This window comes from Marmota flaviventris, chromosome 1 (assembly GCF_047511675.1).
Source record: "Marmota flaviventris isolate mMarFla1 chromosome 1, mMarFla1.hap1, whole genome shotgun sequence".
NCBI classification, from domain to species: Eukaryota; Metazoa; Chordata; class Mammalia; order Rodentia; family Sciuridae; genus Marmota; species Marmota flaviventris.
In genome coordinates, this window is record NC_092498.1 from 157,863,835 (window position 1) to 157,890,257 (window position 26,423).

Consider the following 26,423-nt stretch of genomic DNA (forward strand, 5'->3'; position numbering starts at 1 on the left):
TAAGAACCTTTTGTTCACATCATGTATAACCACAAGAATGGGATCCTAATTAGAATAAGTTATACTCCATGTATATGTAATTATGTAAAAATATACTTCACTGTCACAACCATCACATACTCTTCCTCCCAGCCCTAATCTAATGGCTCACATCCTGCACACTTCCCTGGACACACAAAAAGATGATTACAAAGGCCTCTGTCTCCAGAAAAGGGTTTATATGCTTTTCAAATTAAAAAAAGTAACCTACACATCCCATCTTGTAGAAGAATTATCACCTAGCCCCGCATGGTAGCATATGCCTGTAATTCCAGTGGCTTGGGAGGCTGAGGCAGGAGGACTGCGAGTTCAAAACCAGCCTCAGCCAAAGCAAGGACTAAGCAGCTCAGGGGCTGAGTGCCCGAGTTCAATCCTCGAAACAAAACAAAAAAGGAATTATCACCTAATCTTTATTTATTAATTTGTTTATTTTTAGAGAGAGAGAGAGAGAATTTTTTTAATATTTATTTTTTAGTTTTCAGCAGACACAACATCTTTGTTTGTATGTGGTGCTGAGGATTGAACCCGGGCCGCACGCATGCCAGGCGAGCCCGCTACAGCTTGAGCCACATCCCCAGCATCTAATCTTTATTTTTTTAAAATATTTTTTAGTTGTAGATGGACACAATACCTTTATTTTGTTTATTTAGTTTTTTTTTTTTTTTTAATGTGGTGCTGGGGATTGAACCCACTGCCTCAAACGCATGCTAGGCACGTGCTCTATCACTGAGCCACAACCCCAGCCCATCATCTAATCTTTAAAACGAACACCTGTGCCAGGTGTGGTGGCACATGCCTGTAGTCCCAGCTACATGGGAGTCTGAGACCGGAGGATCACTTCAGCTCAGAAATTTGACCAGGCTGATCAACATAGTGAAAACCTGACACAAACAACAAAACAAAACAAAATGAAGTTTCACTGCAAAATTCACAAGCCAAGAATTCTTAGGTAAGCATTAGTCCACAAGCACCACCACCTTTACTTGGCTTACAGATTCAACATGTACATATTTGTTGAATGCCTTGTAGAAAGCACTCCCAGAGTCAACTACAAAAGCAAAGTACCAGCTGGGGATGTAGTTCAGTGACAAAAATGCAACCACAGTTGATCACCAGCACTGTCCATCCTTCCCCCCCAAAGAGAGGGTCATGGAAAGGAGAGGAAAGAGAGAGAAACAAACCTGTAGTTTCTGCCCCAAGGAAACTTCAATTATCCTTCCCATCTTCTCCGTTCCCAAACTCCAACTGGCCCAGTTTATAGCTTTCTTAAAATAGAGTTCTGTATATACCTGTGGTTTATCTGCCTAATATCACAGTACAGATATCTCCACACATTTCTGGTCTTCATCATGATCACATTCCATTCTGTGGGCCTACTCAATGAAGCATCCAAGAGTATTTAGTTTTCCTAATTCTCCCTATTTAACTATAAATGTTACAAACCCTTTTGTACATTATTTTATTTTTTCTCTCCTTTTATTTCTTTTTTAATATTTATTTTTTTAGGTAAAGATGGACACAACACAATGCCTTTATTTTTATGTGGTGCTGAGGATTGAACCCAGGTCCTCCCCATGCTAGGCGAGCGCTCTACAGCTGAGCCACAATCCTAGCCCCTTATTTCTCTTTTTTGGTACTGGGGATCAAACCCACACAGCCTCAGGCATGCTAACCAGGCAGTCTGCCACTGAACTATACCCCAAGTACTGGGCATTATTTTCCCTATACCTTTTGTAAATCCCAGATTCTGGAAACTCAAATTACCAGATTAAATAAGAACAGTTGTAGACAAGATGGAACATGCCTATAAGTCCCAGCAAATTGGGAGGCTGAGGCAGGAGAATCCCTTAGCAACTCAGGGAGACACTGTCCCAAAATAAAAAATTAAAGACTGGGGGATGTGGCTCAAATTACACGTCATGTGCGTGTGCGCGCGCGCGCGCGCACACACACACACACACACACACACACACACGCTCTGTTATAACCTTTTATTCACATCATGTACAACCACCTTTGGGTTCAATCCCCAGTTTGGTACATAATGCCACACTCTTTCCAAAAAAGCGGCCTTCACAATGTGCAAAACTTACATATTTATTTATTTATTTCTTCCTTTCTTTTTGTAGATATACAGAATGCCTTTATTTTATTTGTTTATTTTTACATGGTGCTGAGGATTGAACCCAGTGCCTCACACATGCCAGGCAAGCGCTCTGCCACTGAGCTACAGCCTCAGCACCCAAAACTTACATCATTCTTTAATGCAAAAACTAGTTTTACAAGCACCTCAAAGGCCTTGTTTCTTATTAATCAAGGGTCCACTACTTAATATCAGTCCATGGAAAAAATGGATAGCACAAGTAGTAACAGTAGCAATAGTAAAAAGAGTTAATATTTATTATCTTTGCCAGGTACTATTTGCAGCCTTTGAAGACATTATTTGATCCTTGCAGCAATCCTGGTAGATAGATTTTTTTTGGGGGGGGGGGGTACTGGGGATTGAACTCAGGGGAACGTGACCACTGAGCATCATCCCCAGCCCTATTTTGTATTTTATTTAGAGACAGGGTCTCCTGAGTTTTCTAGTGCCTCACCGTTACTGAAGCTGGTTTTGAACCCATGATCCTCCTGCCTCAGTCTCCCAGCCCTGTTATCCCCATTTTACCGATGAGAAAGCCAAAGCAGAGGTTAGATTTGTACCCAGGCAGTCTGATTCTAGAGTCCTCATTCTTTTTTTTTTTTAATATTTTTTTTTTTAAGTTATAGATGGACACAATACTTTTGTATTTTTATGTGGTGCTAAGGATAGGACCAAGTGCCTCACATGTACAAGGCAAGCGCTCTACCACTACCATCAGTGGTAGTCCCTAGAGTCCTCACTCCTAACCAAACTACTACTACATCTTCTTCCTCTTCTTTTTTTTTTTTAATATTTTAGTTGTAGATGGACATAATACCTTTTTTCTTTTTTAATGTGGTGGTGAGAGTTGAACCCAGTGCCTCACATGTGCTAGGCAAATGCTCTACCACTGAGCTACAATCCTAGCCTGACAAACTACTTCTTTCAGGTGCATGAGAATTTATGCCATAATGTATGTGAAATATTCCCAACAATTCCTAACTAGCACATATACAGGCACACCCAGAAAGCATATCCCTCTTCCTATTTCAAGAGCCACAAAGTCTGTGAAATTTGTTGAGTATCACAGATTTCAGACAATTTACTACAGGAACAATTAGCTCTATCTTAGAACTTATCCAAGGATATTTTATTATAATTAATTTGTACAGGTAGAAACAGTTCAGGCTGCAGATGTAGCTTAGAGGTAAAAGTGCTTGCCTAGCAAGCACGAGGTCTTAGGTTCAATCCCCAGCACTGTCAACAACAAAGCAAAACCCCCACAAAAACAGTACTGTGAGCAGGGCACAGTGGTGCATGTGTATAATCCCAGGGACTCAGGAGGCTGAGGTAAAAACGTAAGTTTGAGGCCAGCCTTAACAACTTAGTGAGGACCTAAGCAATTTGGTTATATCCTTTCTCAAAATAAAAAGTAAAAGGATAGAAGATGTAACTCAGCCTCCCCGACCCCAAAAAAGAAGTTCTAAACATAGATCAATATTACAGCTTCAGTGGGGACTAATCAACTAATAAAATCTATTTGCCTAGTTATTCACTGGTCCTACTACGTGCTGACTTGAAACCAAGTCTTGATCTCAAAAGACAATTTAGTGCACAGCAGCACATGCCTATCATCAATCCCAGCAACTCCAAAGACTGAGGCAAGAGTATCACAAGTTCAAGGCCAGCCTCAGCAACTAAGTGAGCTCCTATCTCAAAATAAAAAGGGCTGAGGATGTAGCTCAGTGGTAAAGTTCCCCTGGGTTCAATCTTTAGTACTAAAAAGAAGATAATTCAACAGAAGTAGGGCTGGAAGGAAAAGAAAAGCACCTAGGCTATCATGATAGAAGTCAACAGAATCCAGGGGTCCTCAAGTTTTTTGCTAAGGGCCAGGAGAACCAAGGAAGGAGGTGATGCACAAAAAAGACTAGCCCCACCCTAAAGTTGAAAGTCATTGAAGAGGGAATTATGTATTTAGTTCTGCATTAGAAATAAACCTGAGTCCCAAAGGTTCAAATGTTCCTTTCTCGGTCCCCCTACAGACCACAAAGCACACTGCTGTTTCTCACAGGCACAGAGCAAGAGCTCTGCTGGCCCAGGCTTTCTAAAGGTCGAAAAACTTCTGTGAAAGACCATATGGTACATATTCTGGGCTTTGCAGACTATGTGTGTCCTTGCCACATATTCTTTTTCTTTTTAAATAATCCTTTAAAAAAAATAGGGGCTGAAGTTGGGCTCAGTGGTGGAGCACTTTCCTAGCATGTGAAAAGCACTGGGTTCGATTCTCAGCACCATATATAAATAAATAAAGGTCCATTGACAACTAAAAAGTATTAAAAATAATAATAATAACCACTACCAACAATAAAAAATTTAAAATAATAATAATAATAATAATAATAACCACTGGGTGTGGTGGCACACGCTTATAATTCCAGTGCCCATAAGGCTGAGGCAGGAGAATTGAAAGTTTGAGTTCAGCCTGAGCAATTTAGCAAGACCCTTTCTCAAAATAAGAAATAAAAAGGGCCGGGGATGTTGCTCAGTGGTAGAGCACTTGTCTTGTGTGTACAAACACTGGGTTTGATTCCAGCACTGCAAATAAATAAATTTAAAAAGGGCTTGAGGACATAGTTCAGTGGTAAAGTTAGGATCCAATCCTCAGTATACCAAAAGGAATACACAGGCTGGGTGCGGTGATACGTGTCTATAATCCCAGCAACTCTGGAGGCTGAGGAAGGAGGATCACAAGTTCAAAGCTAGCCTCAGCAACTTAGTGAGGCCCTAAGCAACTTAGTGAGACTGTCTCCAAACAAAAAATAAAGAAAAGGGCTGAGGATGTTGCTCAGTGGTTAAGCACCCATGAGTTCAATCCCTGGTACCAAAAAAAAAAAAGGAATATATGGGTGATAAAGATATTTTATTACACACATACATTCTTTATAAAAAATTTTCTTAAAAAACTGTGATGGACCTTTATTTCATTCATTTAATTATATGTGGTGCTGAGAATGGAACCCAGTGCCCCACACATGCTAGGCAAGTGTTCTACTACTGAACCATAACCCCAGCCCCACACATACATTCTTTTATGTACAAAATATTTCACAGTAAAAAAAACCCTCGAGGACTGGGGATGTAGCTCAGTTGGCAAAGTGCTTACCTTGCATGTAAAAGGCCCTGGGTTCAATCCCCAGCACCACACACACACACAAAAAAAAACCTCGAAAACACTTGGTGGAAGAATCAATTCCAAAAAGGCTAACTATCTCTTTAATTAATTGCTTTAGGTAACCATTCTTTACCATTCATTGGAATTTATCTTTAAAAAAAATTTTTTTTGATGCTAGGAAATGAACACAGGGTCTCTTACATTCTAGCTAAGTACATACTCTATCACTGAGCTATACCCCCAGCTACCTCAGTGGCATTTAATATACCCTGCTCCCCTCCATTCCTTCCCAGAGCATTCAAGGCCACTACTAATAACTGTCCACCACCTTTCACAGTTCCTCCTCCTCAGCTCATTCCCAAATCTATCTATTCAGTCCCCATTGCTAAATAACATCTGGCTCTGTGTAGGCTCCTCAAGAAAAATCTTCCTACTGGAAACAATCAATCCCCTCACTCTAATCCTTTCTCTCAAAGGCACCACTACTCAGTTCTCTCTGAAGTCATACTATTCTTCTCTTACCTTCTGTGTACACTATCCCAGAAAGGCTGTTGGTACCACTTTTACATTCCCAGGACAGTTGATCTCAGTTCAGCTTCTCATGGACCCTCTCTGATAACAGCCCTTAATTAGCCCCATCCACTAGACAGTCTCCTACCCAGCGCCAAACCATAGAAGTTTCTAAAAAGTAAAACTGATCCTCAGTGGGGGCACACGGGCGCACACATATAAACACACATACCAAAAAAAAAAAAAAACCCCAACAACAACAACAACAAAAAACCAATAAAGCTGATCATGACAAATTATTTTTAGAAACTTAGATGGTTCTCACTGTTAAACTTATTTACAAGGCACAGGAGACCCTTTATGAGTTAAGCTTTATCTTTCCTGCCTAGTGTCCATCACTCACATTAATTACAACTCTATGCCTTTCCCAGCAGGCACTGCTACGACTCTTCCACCTCATATACTTGGTTCTCATTTTTAAGAATTAGTTGAAAGAGTACCTCCTCTTTCAAGTCTTTTCTGACCCCTTATGCAAAGCTGACCTCCCTCCTATGGCATTCTATTTCAATTTTTCAATAGACATAGCTTCTCAAAGACAAAAACCATGGTTTACTCCCATATGCCTTGAGTGTAGTTTTGGGATCTCTCTTTTCTTCTGAGATTACAAAAGCTCAGGCACTCCAAATACTTAACTTTAGTTTGTTAAACATAAAAGGAGAAACATTATGTGCCACATGGTACACTTTCCAAGCCTCTTCACCTCCTTATTCTTGCATGCTATTTTCACATGCTTAGCTATCATTCCAGGCAAGCTGACTAGACTGGTGGCCCTAACTTTACTTACCAGAAAAACGAAAATACTTTAGTCTTAAGGATACTTGTAAATAATCTAGTCCAACAGTTCAGATTAAAGTTAATAATATAAATATATATATATGGGCTGGGGTTGTGGCTCAGTGGTATGGCATTTGCCCTGCATGCCTGGGGCACTGGGTTCAATCCTCAGAACCACATAAATAAATAAAGGTACTGTGTCCATCTACAACTAAAAAATTTACATATATATGTGTGTATGTTTGTGTGTATATATGTACGTAATATATATATATATACACGTGTGTATATATATGTACACACATATATTTATATTTTTTTGGAGACTGGGTGTATGCCTAGGCTAGTCTCCAACTCCTATATTCAAAATGATCCTCCTGCCCCAGCCTTCCACGTACTGAAACTACAGGTGTTAGCCATCAGGCCCTGCTTTAAAATTGAAAACCTTTACATAAAAATTCTCTGGATCTGAATCTTAAACAAGAGAAAGTCACAAACCAAATAGCTTCAGGTACTTTACACATGAGGATCACAAGTTCAAAGCCAGCCTCAGCAACAGTAAGGAACTAAGCAATTCAATGAGACCCTGTCTCTAAATAATATACAAAATAGGACTGGGGATGTGGCTCAATGATTGAGTCCCAAATCCAATCCCCAGTGACAAAAAAACAAAACAAAACATGATTTTTATAAAGGATCAAATTCCCTCAGTTTTTTTTTTTTAAGTTGTAGATGGACACAATATCTTTATTTACAAATAATTTCTAAGTGGTGCTGAGGATTGAATCCAGTGCCGCAAAAGTGAGGCAGGCACTATACCACTGAGTTACAGCCCCAGCCCAAATTCCCTGTTTTTAATGGTAAATTTTTGTCAAAAAAAAAATTTTTTTTTCCTAGCTTGCATTTATCTTCATTCTTTAGAACTGGAAAATTTTATAAGCAAAGTAAGCTATACAAAATACACTTTCAAATTTTTAAACCAGGGGAAATGTATTTCAAACCCAAGCAATTCACCCAGAAACCTTTTGAAACATTGTTTGATTGGAAACAGACCATATTGAAAAAAACTAGAGCTTAGGTGAATATCAACTACAACTTAAACATAACCCTTTTTATTGAGACAGGGTCTAGGTTACCTAAGCTGGCCTCCAACTCCTGGGCTCAAGTTATCCTCCTGCCTTAGCCTACCAAGCAAGAGGGACTACAGAGGTATGGCACCATGCCGGGCCCTAAACAAAATCTTAAAAATGTTGTGTGCCCAAAATGAAGGGGAAAAAAATCACCACAGGATTTCTGTTTATTAACTGATTAACCATATAAAAATCACACTAATGTGCACAATGAAAATATTTCAGATTCATTCAAAAACAACAAAAGCTATCCAACATGACACTCTTCAGAGATTAAATAATTTAAAATATACAATAAGAATACCATAGATAAATGTAAAAAACTATTAACCAAAGGACAAGAAAACTCTGACTTTAAAAAGCCTAGGTTTGGGGGTTGGGGCTGGGGCTCAGTGGTAGAGCACTCCTCTAGAGTGTGCGAGATCCCGGGGTTTGGTCCTCAGCACCACATAAAATAAATACATAAAACAAACGTATTGTATTCAACTACAACTAAAAAACAAATATTAAAAAAAAGCTCAGTTTTGATACCTGAAAAGTTAAACTACTTAATTTATCCTGTTTGGGATATAAAGAAGCATTGCATTAAGTTTTCTATTGGCCAAGGCTCTACTAACCACTAGCTTTATTTTTATTTTATATTTTTGAGACAGTCTCTCTGGGCATGGTGGTGTACACCTGTAATTCCAGCTATTCAGAGGCAGAAGTATTCCAAGTTGCAGGCCAGCCTGAGCCACTTAGTGAGATCAGTATAAAAAAAAATAAAATGGGTTGGTGATGTACCTCAGTGGTACATCAACCCTGGGTTCCACCCCAAATACTAAAAAAAAAAAAAAAAATTAAAAGGGAGAGGGAGATAGGGCATCTTGCAAGGTTATGTTGCCCCAGCTAATCTCGAAACCTCTGGGTTCAAGCTACCCTCCCACCTCAGCCATGAGTGTATACCACCTTGCCCAGCTTAACCACTAGCTTTATACTAAGGCTAGCTTTATATACTAACCACTAGCTTTATTCTAAATGTTAAATCTATTCCCAAATTTCAGACGTGGAAGTGGCATGTCAATAATTCAGTATGACAAAGTAAATTCAAATGGGGTCCAATTCAATCAGAATCGTGACCATCTTCGGCGTTATCAGTGAAAATGAAAAACAGCAATATGTCTGGGGCAGAAAGCACAGAATAGAGGAGAAACAAAGCCGAATTTGAAGAGGAGGATCAGGGAAAAACCCTATTATTTGTGAGGACACTAAAGTAAAGTGGAATGAGGCAATGAGGAGTATCCCAGCAAAGGTACAAAAAAGGTATAAGCAGGTAAGGAAAACTAACAGGGAATGGGTGGGCAGCCTTGTAGAGCTTCACTGAAGAAGAAAAGAGACAAAGAAAATTATATCTGATATCTGAGAAGACATGTTTATGGATAATTTTGGATTTTGTGGGTAGTGGGATGCCACTGCAGCATATTCCTTTTCCTCCTTCTATAAGAGGATCAAGCCATTACTTCAGTTTTTGAAACAGCAGTATTTAGGATCTGTCACCTCAATGTAAGCACATGCCTCCCACACAGCATGGCTTAATAAAGACTTGAAATTAATTACATAATTCACTTTAACAAATTAGAGGAAGCAACTTTCTTAAATATACTACCAATCTTATTACAGTGGATCTAATATTCTCTCCAATCCCTCATACAGGATTTACACTGTGCTCAAAGTTGATAGCACCTACCAGCAGCTGTTAAGACCAAGTTTCACCAGTCAGATTCTTGGTGTCCTAGTCTTTGTTATACAGAATTTGACTTACAATCACTCCCCCCCCCCCCCCCCCGCTTTTTTTAAGTCTATTTAGATCAGTAGTTAATCTTAAGTCTATAATACAGTCATGGCTTTCTTCTTTAGTTCTTTCCCAAATAAACAATAGGTGCTCTTAATTATAATAATTTTTAATGTTAAAGTTCAGAATAATACCTTGTTTGCGAATCTCACCCTAAAAAATCTATTTTGATCCTTTTTAATTAGATGTTTTAAGAAAGACACTGAGCAGGAAAATACCTTTTATTTTAAAATTCTAGGATGGTGACATAGCTCAGTGGTAGAACACTTACCTAGCATGTGCCAGGCCATGAATTTGATCCCCAGCACCATAGAAATTAATTTAAAAAATTTTCTAGGTAATTTTTCAACTGACGTTTGGTATAAATAAAAGAATTCGTTGATAAGATACCCATTGAAGCAAATAATCAAATAAAATAACATATTTCACTCGGAAAAAAGAAAGCCTGATGGTCAGTATCACTCACAGTTCTTTCTTAGCTTTAAAATAGTTGTTAGGCTATTAGACTCAATACAGGAAGTATTTATGAAATTGAACTAGTAAAAGAATAAGTGCCACTCCATCTTGGTAATTAACCAAAATGATGTTTAGCCTCGTAATGGTTCACCTTTGGGGAGGAAATACAAATTTTCCTAAAAATGTCATTGCTGAAACCAATGCACGTTTTCGTTTCTAAGTGTAGTAAAAGAGGTGTCTGGCCCGCTTCAAACCTGCATCAGAATATCAATAAATAGTTCTGATACTTCAGATAAAGATATTACTATTATTATTCTTGAACAATAAAGCAATTGTTTGAAAGGCTGTAGTCCATTTCTTAACCTTGTAGTTGTGAGTTCTGTTGGGGGTTCAAGAACCCTGAATGGTGTGCAAAACGTGTGTATAAGAATTTTCGGGGAGATGGGGAGAAGGCATGCAGCGGCAATCTTTTTAAAGAAGTCTACGAGCCAAAACAGGGTTATTAAAAAAAAAAAAAAAGGTATGCATGGGACTATGCAATCACTGTTAAATGTGTTTAAAAAGCATCCGTTCATCCAGTGACCCAGATCCTAAGATAAGCTGTTCGTTCGAAACGCCTTCTGGTTCAGAATCGATTCACCCCTGCCCCTTATATACACACTCTTTTCAACAGAGCCCATTCTCGACCCTCCTCAGCAGTCGGGCCGGTTGCACGCCCGGGAACCCCAAGCGCTCGCGTACCTGGGCGCTGGCTCGATTAAGGTGGTGGTGTCCAGGTAGTGGATCTTGTAGAACTCCAGCAATGCCGGCAAATGGTCAAACTCCTGGTCCCCGATCTTAAAACGGCGATTAGGCAAAGAGTTGATGATGTAGTGGGAGACGCGCGAGTTCTCGGATACAGACAGCACATAGTCCCCGGGGCAGGTGGAGGAGTCGCGGACTAGGAACATGCCGTGGCGCTGGCCCTGAAGCCGGGTCTGCGCCTCCTGGCGAGACACCGGTCCCATGTACCAAGCAGAGCGATCTGAGGAGTCGAACCTGGCGGAGGACATGGTGCCCGGCCGGGGTTCTGTGGCGAGTCGGGGCGGCGGCTGCTCTCGCCTGTTCTGGAAGCCTTTGCCCGGCAGACGGCTTTGGGGCCGAGAAAGGGGCCTCTCGGCACACCTCTAGGCAAGCTTAGAGGGCCGGGCCAGCACCTGCCTCTCGGCTCCGGGCTCGCAGCATCCTCTGCCGCCGCCCGCCTGCTCCGGGGCCGCCTCACAAAAAGAGCCGGCCCAGGGAATGCAGGGCAGAGCCCGGGGTCGGGTGGGCGAAGTCGAGCCGCAGCGGAGGCCGCCCTGGGGTTCTTGGGCTGTCTGACGTACCGGGGGTGGTTCCAGTGGATCGCAACCTGGAAAGCTCCGGCTCCGCAGCCGTACGGGTCTGCACTGACACCCGCCGACCACGAAGCACCGGACTCCAGGGAGCGTGGCGCCTCCGGGACGGCTTTGCCCAGCCTGTTCCCAAGAGCCACAGCAACAAAATGGCGGACGCGGGAGAAGCAGCCGGCCACCTCCCCCTCGTCTCAGCGCACTCTGTCTGCGCACGCGCGGGACCCCGGCTCCCAGCGGCCGTCGGGGCCCTCCCCGTGACGTCGCTCGTCATAACCAATCAGCAACACGGTTGCGGTGGCCGGGGCGTGGGCTTCTAGCACCCGCTCCCGCGTTCCGGGAGGAGGCTTAAGGAGGCGTTGACCGCGGGCACTCCCTTCCTGGGCCTCGGTGCGCCGCCGGGGGCGCTGCCGCAGAGGAGTCTCCCAGCGTTGGCAGGAAAATAGTTGGAGCCGAGAGGGAGCGGCGTTCCGAAAACCTGCTTCTGGGAACAAAGCGTAACGTGCTCGCCGAATCGCGGGCCAGGGAGGCGTGGAACTGAGGTGACCTGGCCGACCGAGTGGCCAAAGGGACATTCAAGGGCGGACAGGCCCTAAAGGGCTGAGATTGCTCACGGAGGAGATGACCCCGGGAGCGAGCTGACCCCTAGATTACTGAATGGAGCGTGCTCTAGGTGGTTTAATAGTCTAAGGGACCCGGGTGGTTAGGTGACCCAGCTGGCACAAATGGGGGATGGGGAAAGCGAAGATTGCATTCACGAGTCTACAGCCTGGTATAACTTGTCCATTATAGGCTCTGAATCGCTGCAAATAAAATACAAACGCCTCTGGGGAGTGGCCTGAAGGCTTCGCCTGCTCCGGATTCTGCCTGCTTCCCTCAGTTAATTTTCTCCCATTCACCCTTACTTACGCACCTTCAGCTATGCCCTCCTAACTGTCTCCTCCCTCAATCCCCACTGGAACTTAAATTTTAAGAAACCAGATTTCTTATCTGTTTTGCACAATGCCTGGCCCTAAGTGGATGCTCAAATATTTGTTGAATGACTGAAGTTGTGAAAATCATCAGGTCATTGGTGCCCGATTATTGGTAATAAACATCCTGAATTGGACAGACAAGAAAGTGCCCAGAGGGGCTGGGGATGTGGCTTAAGCGGTAGCGCGCTCGCCTGGCATGCAGAGATCCTCTGCACCACATACAAACAAAGATGTTGTGTCCACCGAAAAATGAAAAATAAATATTAAAATTCTAAAAAAAAAAAAAAAGAAAGTGCCCAGAAAGGGGAAGAGGCCAGAGAACCAAATCATAACTTATATCCCTCTGCCAATGAAACTTCTTTGGCCACTGGCATCCCCCAGGTTCAACACATTTTAGACTGTAGGAAGATAGGTGATGTCCATTCTAGGGTAAATTAAAGGGAAATGTCAGGGTATAGTGCCTTTTTGTGAATCCACAAAGATGCTTTCATATTGTATTAATCTCAGGTGCAATTTAAATACCAATAACATTGATGCTGACTACTGAGTTCAAGTCCTGGTTTAGTCAGTTGACTAGCTAGATGACTTGGACTAGTAGCTTAAATCATTCTTTGCTTCATCTTGGCCATAATAATAGCACTCACTTCCTAAGTAGAAGTAAATGTATTAAACAAGCTAATACATGAAAAGTGCTCGGAATAGTGCCTGGCACATATTAAGCATCACGTAAGAGTTTTCCACTATTATTCACTCTCTCCCTGGGCCTCTACCTCCATAGTCTTAACGTGTGAGCAGATCTTTCCGTGGATGGGGAGAAAATTTTCCACTTGATTTTCTAGCTCCTTTTCACAGCTAGATTTACCATTTCCTCATCACCTACTTTTTGCCCACCTTCTTGATCTGGCTTCTATCCTTGCTTTAACTAAAACTAGGCTTTTGAAGGTTGTCAGTAATCTCCATAAAAATTATCATTCTCTTTGACCTGGCCTTATGTGCTTAGAAAATCTCCTTTCTGGAAAGACTTTTTTTTTTTTTAAGTTCCTGTGACACTAACATAACTTTTTTTCTATCTTTCCAAATATACCTTCTCGGTGTGTTTTGTTTTGTTGTGCAGTGCTGGCAATCCAACCCAGGGCCTCCTGTATGCCGGGCAAACAATATACCACTGAACTACATCCCCAGCCTCTCAGTATCTTTCCATAGCATTTTTGTCTCCAGTCACTTAAGTACAGATGCTCAGTCCTTCACTTCTCTATAGCTTCTCTGGCAGGTTCATAATCATCATGAATATTCTAGGGGTCACCTCTCTGGTGACTCCAAACACATGTATTCTAAAAATAGAACAAAAATCACACCTGTGATTACTGTGCCAACAACACTGTAGTCACAGCCTAAATTAATTCTTATCACTTTTTAAAAAATAATTTTTATATATCTATTTTTTTAGTTGTAGTTGAACACAATACCTTTATTTTATTTATTTATATGTGGTGCTAAGGATCAAACCCAGGCCCTTGCACATGCTAGATGAGCACTTTACCACTGGTCCTCAACCCCAGCCCCACACCTTTTTTTTTTTCTTTTTTTGTACTGAGGATTGAACCAAGGGGCACTTTACCAATGAGCTACAACCCTGAGCATCTTGGGGGTAGACTATAATCTTTTGGATTCCCAGTGCCTAGCACAGTGCTAGCACATAATACATACTTAAATATTTTTTAATGTAGCTGGATAAAGATAGGAAGAAGCCAGAGAAAAATGAAAATTTAGTTTAATTAAAGGTAAGGAGGTTATAATTGTTTTCAGGTATTAACATAATAAGTGTATTTTCAATATATATGATAGGTAGCCAGGAACAGTAGCTCATAACGGTAATTGCAGCAGTTTGGGAGGCTGAGGTAGGAGGATTGCAAATTCAAAGCCAGCCCCTAGCAACTTAATGAGATCCTGTCTCTAAATAAAAATATCAAAAAGATCTGGGATGTGGTTGGGTGTGGTAAAGTGCCCCCCCCTTCAATCCCCAGTAAACACACACACACACACACACACACACACGTGCGCGCGCGCGTGTGTAATTTATATATAAATGGAACTAAGGCTTATTAGTTTATTACTTTCCCCTTCTCTGTCAAAAGCATCACTGTTTTTCTAATTCACAGGCTCAAAATTTGAGTCATCTTTAACTTAACTAAAGAACTCAATACCTAATTTATGTGGTGCTTTTCAGGTCACAAAATTTCATAGAATCTTCTTTTATTTAATCTAACCAAAATCCCATGAAGTACCCCTTTTATAGTTAATTCAGAGCTGGGCATGGTAGCACAAGCCTGTAATCCCAGTTGCTACTAGTTACTTGGGTGGCAGAGGCTGGAGGATCACAAATTCAAGATCGGCCTGGGCAATTAAGCAAGACCCTGTTTCAAAATAAAAAGTAAAAAAGGGGCTGGGGATGTAGAGTACCCCAGGGTTCACTCCCTGGTATCAAAAATAAATAATAATCCAAAGGCTCAGAGAGGCTAAGTGACTTAAAGTTATATAATTTGCAAGAGGCAGTTCTGGCAAATCTTGTACCTGGTCTTTTGATATCTGATCAAAATCCCATATATTTTTTCCCTGGTACTGGGAATTTAACCCAAGGATGCTCTATCACTGAGTTTCATCCTCATTCCTTTATATTTTATTTTGAAGCCTTTTTTTGTTGTTGTTCATTTTTGTAATGCTAGATATTAAACCTAAAGTTTCATACGAAACACACACTCTACCACCAAATTACAGCCCTAGCTCTTTATTTTGAGACTGGGTTGCACTAAATTGATTTTGAATTTGTGATAATCCTACCTCAGTCCCTCCAGTTGCTGGGATTATTAGTGTATGCCACTGTGCTTAGCAAAATTCTATATTTTACTGTGACAAGATTGCCATGATTTAGTCCATTTTGTGTGGACTAGATCTGAGGCCCTTCAGAGTAATGTTTTGGGTTGCTGGGGATTAAACCAGGTTCTTGCATATGCTAAGCTCTACATCTAAGCTAAGACTTCACACTTCCTTCAAAGTAAATTCTAGTGCCAGAAAGAATATCAGTCCTAGCCAGGTGCTATGGCACATGTCTGTAATCCCAGCGAATAGGAAAGCTGAGGCAGGAAGATTGTAAGTTTGAGGCCAGCTTCAGCAAGACCCTGTCTTTATTTATTTATTTATTTCTGGTATGGGGTTTGAACTTACAGGCACTTGACTACTGACACATCCCCAGCCCTATTTTGTATTTTATTTAGACACGGAGTTTTACTGAGTTGCTTAGCACCTCGCTTTTGCTGAGTCTGGCTTTGAACTCTTTTGATCCTCCTGTCTCAGCCTCCTGAGCCACTGGGATTACAAGTGTGCATCACTGCGCCCAGCAAGACCCTGTCTTAAAACAAAAATAAAAGAGCTGGGGATATGGCTTAGTGGTTAAGTACCCCTGAGTTTAATCCCTAATAAAAAAAAAAAAAAAAAAAAAAAGGTCCTGAAATAGGATAAGATGACTGGATTGGATTTCTTTCTTCTTCTTCTTTTCTTTTTCTTTTTTTTTTTTTTTTTTTGGTATTAGGGATTAAACCCAGGAGTGTTTAATCATTAAGACACATCCCCAGTCCTTTTTATTTTTTATTTTAAGACAGGGTCTCACTGAGTTTCTTAGGGCCTAGCTAAATTGCTGAGACTGGCCTCAAATTTGTGATCCTCCTTGCCTCAGCCTTCCTAGTTACTGGGATTGCAGGTGTGTACTACCATGTCTGAATGGATTGAATTTCATATGATACTTACAAAGTGCTATATTTCCCTGCTTACGAATGATTAAATATAGAGCTGGGGATGTGGCTCAAGTGTTAGCACGCTCTCCTAGCATGCGTGAGGTACTGGGTTCGAGTCTCAGCACTACATAAATGCAAAATAAAGATATTGTGTCCACCTAAAAAAAAACTAAAAAATAAATATTAAAAAAAGAATGATTAAATATAGACCAAAATATCTTTCATTTGGTTTCAGAATAGTCCAAAATGGAATTGGATGCAGGTTAGATAAGGTTAAAACAAGAAGCTGGAGTTGAACATGGTGGTGTGTCCCAGCAACTTGGGAGGTTGAGGAAGGAAGACTGCAAGCTTGAGGCCAGCCTCAGCAACTTGGAAAGACCCTGTCTCAAAAAAAAAAAAAAAATGTAAAAAGGGCTGGAAATGTAGCTCAGTGACAAAGCACTCCTGGGTACCAAAATTATAATAATAATACCTAAATGCTAAGAGATAACAAAATGGAAATGAGTGGAGATATACACAGAAGCATACAAAGAGGGGCTGTAATGGATAAATTTATAATGCTATCTTACCTTGTTCATTCCCAGGTTTTTTCAGATGGTATTATACTGAGATTTATGTCTTCTAAAGTAATTACAATCTAGACAAAGGACTGATAAGGCTTTTTGAGCAACTTGTCTGAATCCCTTACTTCCTAGCCCTGACACTGCCCTCTATAGAGGCCACAACTCTGGAACTCTTATTGATTTTCTGTTCTTCCTTACCTGGGCAGACCCAATCTTTTGGGAAATGAATAAGGTCAGATAATCTTCATAGATTGCTGCCTTAAAGGCAGTAGAACAGGCTAATATTCTTTCCTTTTGCCTTTGATTCCTTTCCTTTCCAGCAATGATGCTAAGGATAGAAGAGGTATGACAATGTAGACATGAAATTACATAAGGTATTTACTTCCATGAGTTGATAAGATCAACAGTTCTCATGCTCTAAATAATGATTTGGTTGACCTGTTTCATTTCTGTTGCATTTACTAACCTGATTTCTTTGCCCCCTGTGCAACACTTTGCTCCCTGTGCAACAAATTTTCCCTCTTCTCAATTCTTTTTTTTTAAGAGAGAGAGAGAATTTTTAATATTTTCAGTTTTTCAGTGGACACAACATCTTTATTTTATTTTATGTGGTGCTGAGGATCGAACCCAGCGCCCCACACATGCCAGGCGAGCGCGTTACCACTTGAGCCACATCCCCAGCCCTCTTCTCAATTCTTCTTGGTCACTATTCCCATGTTTTTTGTTACTATAATTTTATTTTATTTATTTTTATGTGGTGCTGATTGAACCCAGTGCCTCACATGTGATATGCAAGCACTGTACCACTGAGCTACAGCCCCAGCCCATTATTCCCCATGTTTTGCATATGTTTCCTATTTTTTTCCAGTGATGAAGGTTGAACCCAGGTCCTCACACATGTTAGATCTGTCACTAAGCTACACCCCCAGCACCTTACATATATTTCTAAGTTTATCTTCCTAAACTAAAAAAGAATCTCATTGATGACTTCTTTCTTCCCTCCTGTTATTTTGCCACTACAATCAGATCCCAATTATAATTTTCTGTGACAAACTCCCAGATTAATAATAACTTATGAGCTGAGGATGTAGCACAGTGGTAGAGTATTTTCCAAGTGTATGCAAGGCCCTGGGTTCACTATTCCTAGCACTGCCAAAAATTAAAATTCTGTTATGGAATGCTGTATACAAACTAGACTTAGCTGTGTATCCAGAAGCTTTATTAGAAAGCACTAATACTTCTTGTACAGGTGTTTTGAAGAAATATGGTCATTCTTCAGCAATTAAGTATATACAGATCAAAACCATACTGAGATTTCATCTCATTATAGTTAGAATGGCAGCCATCAAGAATACAAATAATAACAAAGGTGCCAAAAATGCATGTTGGAGAAAATATAGCCTTTTAAACAAATGGTGCTAGGAAAACTGGATATTCATACGTAGAAGAATGAAACTAGATTTCTATCTCTTGCCCTGCACAAACGTCAAATCAAAGTGGATCAAAGACTTATGAATTAGACCAGAAGTGTTGCAACTGCTAGAAGAAAACATAGAGTGAACACTCCAACCTATTGGTGCAGTCTCCACCTTCCTTAACAAAACCCTGAAAGCTCAAGAAATAAAACCAAGAATCAATGAGTGGGATGACATCAAGTTAAAAAGCTTCTGCATAGCAAATGAAACAATAAGGATATGAAGAGAAAGCTTACAGAATGGGAGAAAAATCTACTCCTCTGATAAGGGATTAATATCTACAATATAAAAAGAACTCAAAAAACTTAACACCAAGAAAACAGTACAATCAGGAAATGGGCAAAGGAACTAAAAGACATTCCTCAAAAGAAGAAACACACTGGCCAACAAATTTATGAAAAAATGTTCAACATACCTAGCAATCACGGAAACGCAAATCAAAATTATGCTGAGATTTTACCCTACTCCAGTCAGAATGGCAGTTATCAAAAATACAAATAGTGGCCTGGGATTGTGGCTCAGTGGTAGAGCGCTCGCCTAGCACAGGTGGGACCCGGGTTTGATTCTCAACACCACATAAAAATGAAGACATTGTGTTGTGTCCATCTACAAAAAGATTCTCCACCCCCCTCTCTCCTTTCAAAAAAATACAAATAGTAATAAATGCTGACAAGGATGTGAGAAAAAAGATACACATATATTGGGACTGTACATTAGTTCAACCATTTTGGAGATTTCTCAAAAAACTAGGAATGAAACCACCAAATGACCTGGCTTTTCCACTCTTTAGTATTTATCCAAAAGACGAAAATTAGCATACTATAGTGATACAGCCACATCAATGTTTACAGCAGTACAACTAACTATAGCCAAGGTATGGAACCAGTTAAGGTGCCCATCAATAGATGAATGGATTAAGAAAATGTATAAAAATGGGAGTTCATAACCCACTTGAATCTAATGTATGAAATATGATATGTCAAGAGTTTTGTAATGTTTTGGACAACCAATTAAAAAATGTGTATATACACAATGGAGTTCTACCCAGTCATAAAGAAGATTGAAATTATGGCATTTGTTGGTAAATGAGTGAAGCTTCATCATTGTAAGTGAAATAAGCAAGACTCAAAAAATCTAGGGTCGAATGTTTCATAAGCAGAAGCTAGAACAAAATAAAGGAAAAGGGGGAGCCAATAAAAAGATATGGAAGATGGGGCTGGGGATGTGGCTCAAGTGGTAGGGCGCTCGCCTAGCATGTGTGAGGCACTGGGTTCAATTCTCAGCACCACATAAAAATAAAATATTGTGTCCAGGGGCTGGAGATGTGGTTCAAACGCTAGCACGCTCGCCTGGCACGTGTGCGGCCCGGGTTCAATCCTCAGTACCACATACAAACAAAGATGTTGTGACCGCTGAAAACTCAAAAAAATAAATATTAAAAAATTCTCTCTCTCTCTCTTTTAAAAAAAGATATTGTGTCCACCTAAAACTAAAAAATATTTTAAAAAAAGATATGGAAGATGAGTGGAAAAGAAGAAATAGATAGAGGAGGGACAGGAAAAGGGAGGTCATGTGGAATGAATTTGACAAAATTATGTGCATTTATAAATAGACCACAGTGAATTTGACCCTATGTGTATCTATAGCGTACCAATTAAATATAAATAAATAATCCAGATACAGTGGTGCACACCTGTAATCCCAGCAGCTCGAAAGGCTGAGACAGGAGGATTGCCAAGTTCAAGGCCAGCCACAGCAATTTATTGAGGCTTTAAGCAACTTAATGAGACCCTGTCCCAAAAAATAAAATGGACTAAGGATGCAACTCAGTGGTAAAGCACTCCTGGGTTCAATCTCTAGTACCAAATAAATAAGTAAAAGGAAGAGCAATAAAGTAGAGGAAAAGGAATAGGAGGAGAGAAAAGGGGAAGGAAAGAAGGGGGGGACATTGGAGATTGAAATTAACTAAATTATACTCTGTGCATACATGTATGATTATGTCAAAATGACCCCAGCTGTATGTATAACTAATGCACCGATAAAAACAAAAAACAAAACAACAACAAAAAAAAACACCACCCACACACAAGCCAGGCATGATACTGCACACCTGTAACCCCAGTGACTCAGGAGACTGAGGCAGTAAGATCACAAGTTTGAAGCCAGCTTAATGAGGCTCTAACCAACCTTATCTCAAAAAAATAAAAAGGACTGGGGATGTAGCTCAAAGGCAAAGCACCCCTGGGTTTAATCCCCAGTTCCAATAAATAAATGAAAGATTACAATAATAAATGCTGAAGAGGATGTGGAGAAAGAACACTTTTATGCTATTGGTGGGTCTGTAAAGTAGTATAACCATTGTAGAAATCAGGATGGAGGTTCTTCAAAAAGATTAGAAATGGAACTATATTATGACCCTGCCAAAGAATTAAAATTAGCATATTATATTGATACATGCATACCCATGTTTATAGCAGCACAATTTACAATAACTAAACTATGAAAGCAGCCTAGGTGTCTGTCAATGGATGAATGGATAAAGAAAATATGGTTTATATACACAATGGAATCTTATTCAACCATAAAGAAGGATAAATTCATTATTTGCAGGAAAATGGATAGAATTCAAAAATATTATTTTAAGCAAAATAAGGCAAACTCAAAATGTAGATTTTCTTTCATGTGGAAGCTCAAGAGAAAAAAGGAAAAGAAAGGGCATGGGAAATCTCATGAAAATTGAAGGGAAATCAGTGAAGTAGAGGAAAGGGACCAGGGAGAGGAAGAAGAGGAGGGAAAGGGGAAATTCTAGGTAATTATATTGGCCAAATTATGTTGTGTGCATTTATGAATATATAAGAATGAATTCCACTATGATGTACAATTATAATGCACCAATAAAAAATATGGAAAAACAGAAAAGTATGGCCATGATTCCCTTGCAATTTTATTTTTGTGTGTATTAATGGGGATTGAACTAAGGGGAACTCTACCAATCAACTAAATCCCCAGCAATTTTTATTTTGAGACAAAGTGTCACTCACCAAGTTGTCCAGATTGGATTTGAACTTGGGATTCCCCTGTCTCAGCATTTGAGTTGCTTGGGATTACAGGTGTATACCACCATGCCTGGCTCCTTGCAACATTTTCTTTATTTCTTTCTTTCTTTTTTTTTTTTTTTTTTTTTGTGTGTGTGTGGAGATTAGATTAAATCCAGGGCCTCCTGCATGCCAAACACTACTCAGCTACACCCTTACCTCCGTTTTTAACCATTTTCTTTTCCTTTTTTTTTTTTTTTTTTTTTTAAGACACCACCTCAGGAGGCTGGGGTGTGGCTTAGCAGTAGAGTGCTTACCTTCCACGTGTGAGGCACTGGGTTGGGTTCCATCCTCAGCACCACATAAAAGTAAATAAAATAAAGATACTGCGTCCGTGTATAACTAAAAAATGTTTAAAAAAACAAAACAAAACACCATCTCTTGGGCTCATATGTTTCTCCTGCCTCATCCTCCTGAGTGACTGGAACTACAGACATGCAACAAAGAGACTGGCTTTGCAATTTTCTATTTTTTCCTCCCAGAACTGGGGATTGATCCCAGGGATACTTTACCATTGAGCTACATCCCCAGGCCTTTTAATTTTTTATTTTGAGACTGGATCTCACAAAGTTGTTGAGGCTAGTCTGGAACTTTGCAGTCCTCCTGCCTCAGCTTCCCATCACAGGTGTGCATCACCACACCCAGCCTCTAATGTAGTTTGTGTATGTGATACCAGGATTGAATCTAGGGGTGCTCTACTACTGAACTACTACACAGAAATGTTATTGGTGAAGTTCTGAGTAGGATGATCTTTCCACTAGAGGACACTGATTCCTCTCACACTTAAACAATCTAGTTCTGTGCATCTCTTTAGAACAAGCTTTTATTGTGAAGGGCCAGTTAATATCATGTTAGGGGCTGGGGATGTGGCTCAAGCGGTAGCGCACGCACCTGGCATGCGAGCGGCCCGGGTTCCATCCTCAGCACCACATATAAAGATGTTGTGTCCGCCAAATACTAAAAAATAAATATAAAAATAATAATAATAATATCATGTTAGGCTTTATGGCCAAGGCCCACAAAGAATATTATGTAGGTACTTCTACAAATTTTATATTGATTAAGATAATTAAATTATTAATTAAATAAAACAATTATGTACAACTGTGTGTGTGTGTGTGTGTGTGTGTGTGTGTGTGTGTGTGGTTCTGGAGATCTAACAGCCTTGTGTATGCTAAGCTTATCACTGAGTTGAACCCCCAACCAGGTATAATCTGTTTTGTAATCCAGGTACACTAATGAGACAAATGGAATTTTTTTGTTTGGCATCACATTCTGTTTTATTAGTGTTCAAAGATAGTGTTCCCTACCACTTGCTGAAGTGTATCAATGCTGATCTATAATGTGTTTTCATCTTTAAAAAAAATTTTTTTAGTTGTAGATGGACACAATACCTTTATCTTACTTATTTATTTTTATGTGGTGCTGAGAATCGAACACAGTGCCTTATATGTGCTAGGCGAGTCACTGAAGTACAGCCCCAGCCCTACATGTTTCATCTTTGAAAATGGTTTTCATCTAAATGGTAGTGCCAATACCCATATCAGTCTGTAAACATATGATTTTAATTAAGCATAATCTTCATTGTTGGAAGGTATTTATAGAATTCTGTTAGACTTTCTCTTGATATTTGCCTTTTAGCATATTGCAGATTAATCACCTTCAGATGGAGGTTAGGTGGATGCATAATTAAGTGGATTTTGAAATATGGGAATTTCCAATGCTCTTGGCATCAAGTTCTATACAATGTCTTTACAACTGTAATTTAAGTTGAGAAAAATGTATCTGCTGCAAAACTGCATGGGAATGGAGATCTTGCTTCTTAGTTTAACTTTGGATAATACAGAAATTTTTAAAGCAATTTAACATTGCTTGTGTTTCAAAACAATGTTAGTTATCATTGAAATGGCTTTTTCTGCAGTATACATTTTGCATATAAACACTGTTTTGCACCATAATTTTAGTTTGAATTCCTTAAGAAACATCAAACTTGTATCAAAAGCTAATTTTCAAAGTACTCAGTAATAATGGTTTAGAAAGATGCTTTCCTGTTCTGAAGTCAATTTTGGTTCTGAACTCAAAAAACAAAGAAAAGATGCAGGCTAAAGGTGTAGCTCTGTGATAAGAGCTCCTGTTTGGTGAGCCAAATGTCTTAGGTTCAAATCCCTGCCCCACAAAAAACAAAAGCTGAAATGTTGTGTGTGATAGGAATGTTAAACTTCTATTTCTTACAAAAATTCACAGATCTGAGGATGGTTAAATATATGAGCGAATGAGATTCACTATTGATACTTATTATTGAATTACATGATTGAAATATTTTCTGTAGATTAGTTCCAGATGAATAATATAACAAAAAACAATATAGGCTACTAGAGGTATTTTGGACTAGACAGAGGGGGAATGAAGGGGGAGGGGAGGGGATGTGGGATAGGAATGATAGTAGAATGAATCAGACATTATTACCCTATGTGCATATATGATTTCATGACCTGTATAACTCTGTATCATGTACAACCAGATGAATGAGAAGTTATGTATGGTGTGTCAAAATGCATTCTACTGTTATGTGTAACTTATTAGAACAAATAAACACACACACACACACACACACTATATGGGCTAAACACCTTACATTTTCTAGAGCCTTACAAATTTGTTCAACTTTCTTTTCTGCTCACACATTTTTACCACCATCAGTTGTAGCTTCTTAACAGATTCCAATTCAGATTCCAACTGATGTATTGAATTAGTATTTTCTCAATTTCTTTGGATATAGTATCACCTCTATAGTTGTTCCAAAGCCTGAAGATGTAGCTCAGTGATAGAGTGGTTGCCTAGCATGCTCAAGACCCTGTATCCCATCCCCAGTACCATAAAAAAGACATTTAAAAAGTGTATCATCATGGTGTACACCTGGAATCCTAGCTGGACAATTTAGCAAGACCCTGTCTTAAATAAAAAGGCCAGGCATGGTAGGGAAAGCCTGTAATTCCAGCAGCTCAGGAGGCTGAGGCAGGAGGATTGCATAGTCAAAGCCTGGCTCAGCAACTTAGTGAGGCCCTAAGAAACTTAGCGAGAACCTGTCTCAAAAAATTAAAAAGTAAAATAAATTTAAAAATAGGCTGGGGCGGGGCTGGGGATGTGGCTCAAGTGGTAGCGCACTCGCCTGGCATGGGTGCTGCCCGGGTTCGATCCTCAGCACCACATAGAAACAAAGATGTTGTGTCTGCCGAAAACTAAATTGTAAATAAAATATTAAAAATAAATAAATAAAAATAGGCTGGGGGGGCGCTGGGGTTGTGTCTCAGTGGTAGAGCACTCACCTAACGTGTGAGGCACTGGGTTTGATCCTCAGCACTGCATAATAATAAATAAGTAAAGTCATTGTGTTCATCTATAACTATTTATATTTATAAAAACATAATTTTTTAAATGGGTTGCGGTGGTAGCTCAGTGGCTGAAAGCCCCTGGCATTCCTTGGTACTATAAATAAATAAATAAGGCTGAGGGTGTAGCCCAGTGGGAACGCTTGTCTACTATGCACAAGGTCCTGTGTTTAATCCCAGTACCACACAAAAAAGAAAAAGGTGTATCACTATTGTTTCATATAAACTATTCAGAGGGGATTTTTTCTTTTTTTTGGTGCTGGAGATTGAACCTAGTGCCTTGTACATGTGAGGCTATATCCCCAGTCCAAGAGGCTTATTTCTTGGTGACTTCAAATTTACATTGACACCTCAAATAATCACCAACTAAGCCAGTTGTCATCCCAGTGACTTGGGAGGTGGAGGCGGGAAGATCACAAGTTTGAGGACAGCCTTAGAATAAAAAGGGCTGGGAGACCCTATGGGCATATATGATGTTCAGCAGTAAGAAGGCTCCTGTGTGGTTAAATCCCTAGTACTACAAAAAGAAAAAGGAAACTAAGTGGTATTGATAACATCTGTGAACTCATTGATAATCTAGGAAAATCACTTTTCTTATTTTTTCAATTGTCTATTGATAGTCCTTCTAGTGTCCTCAGATTTTTGAGAATTGTTCTCACTGAAAGTCTAATTAATCTAAAACAAGTTTATTTTCTCTGGACACGTTACATCAATAACTACAATCAAACACAATTTAATGAACTCACCACCAGTAAGTAAGCAACTTTCTTTATTTGACTTACAAATGGACCATTGGAAACTTACTTTGCAGTTTCATTTTGATTTTTTATTGTTGTGTTGATGAGTTATTTCATTTGAAATTTTCTGATTTTTCTGAATTGTTTTCCTCTAATATTAGGAATATTTTCAAGACTGCTTAGTTTAGGTTGACATATATCATATTGTTTTAGCATAGATACAGTGTCATTGCATAATAAAAATAATGCTTTGCCATCTTATTTAATATCACAATAATCTATATTCCATTTTGCCTTAAAAATGTGACATTTGTGCCATATGGTGACACATATTTATAGTCTCAGGTCTTTGGGAAGCTTGAGCCTAGGATTTTTTTTAATAAATTACTTTAAAAAATATTTTTAGATGTTTATATACATTTATCTATCTATTTATTTATTTATTTATTTAAACATTTATTTTTTAGGTGTAGATGGACACAACACAATGCCTTTATTTTTATGTGGTGCTGAGGATCGAATCTGGGTCCTGCTAGGCGAGCGCTCTACCACTGAGCCACAATCCCAGCCCTACATTTATTTTTTATTTATTTATATGTGGTGCTGAGGATCGAACCCAGTGCCTCACACATGCTAGGCAAGTGCTCTGCTAGTGAGCCATAATCCCAGCCCCTAATAAATAACTTTTAAAAAAATGTTTTTTAGTTGTACATGGACACAATACCTTTATTTATTTATTTTTATATGGTGCTGAGTATCCAACCCAGTGCCTTAAACATGCTAGGCAAGTTCTCTACTACTGAGCTACAACCGAAGCCCTGAGCCTAGGGGTTTGAGACCAGCCTGGACAATATAGCAATACCCAGCTTAAAAAAATAAATAAAAATTAAGATGGGCTTGGTGCTTGTCTATAGTGCCAGCTACTTGGGAGACTGAGG

General features: G+C 39.6%; 1 protein-coding gene across 4 annotated transcripts in view; it reads right to left on the minus strand.

The window, feature by feature from the left end:
- Crkl (CRK like proto-oncogene, adaptor protein) overlaps positions 1–11,655 on the minus strand; it is a 42,613-nt gene extending 30,958 nt beyond the window's left edge. For all 4 annotated transcript variants that reach the window (XM_027924241.2, XM_027924238.2, XM_027924239.2 and 1 more), the window contains exon 1: positions 10,836–11,655. In XM_027924241.2, the coding sequence (XP_027780042.1) occupies positions 10,836–11,146 (311 nt within the window). In that variant the 5' untranslated portion in view covers positions 11,147–11,655. The remainder of the gene's footprint in view (positions 1–10,835) is intronic.
- Between the last annotated feature and the right edge of the window lie 14,768 nt (positions 11,656–26,423).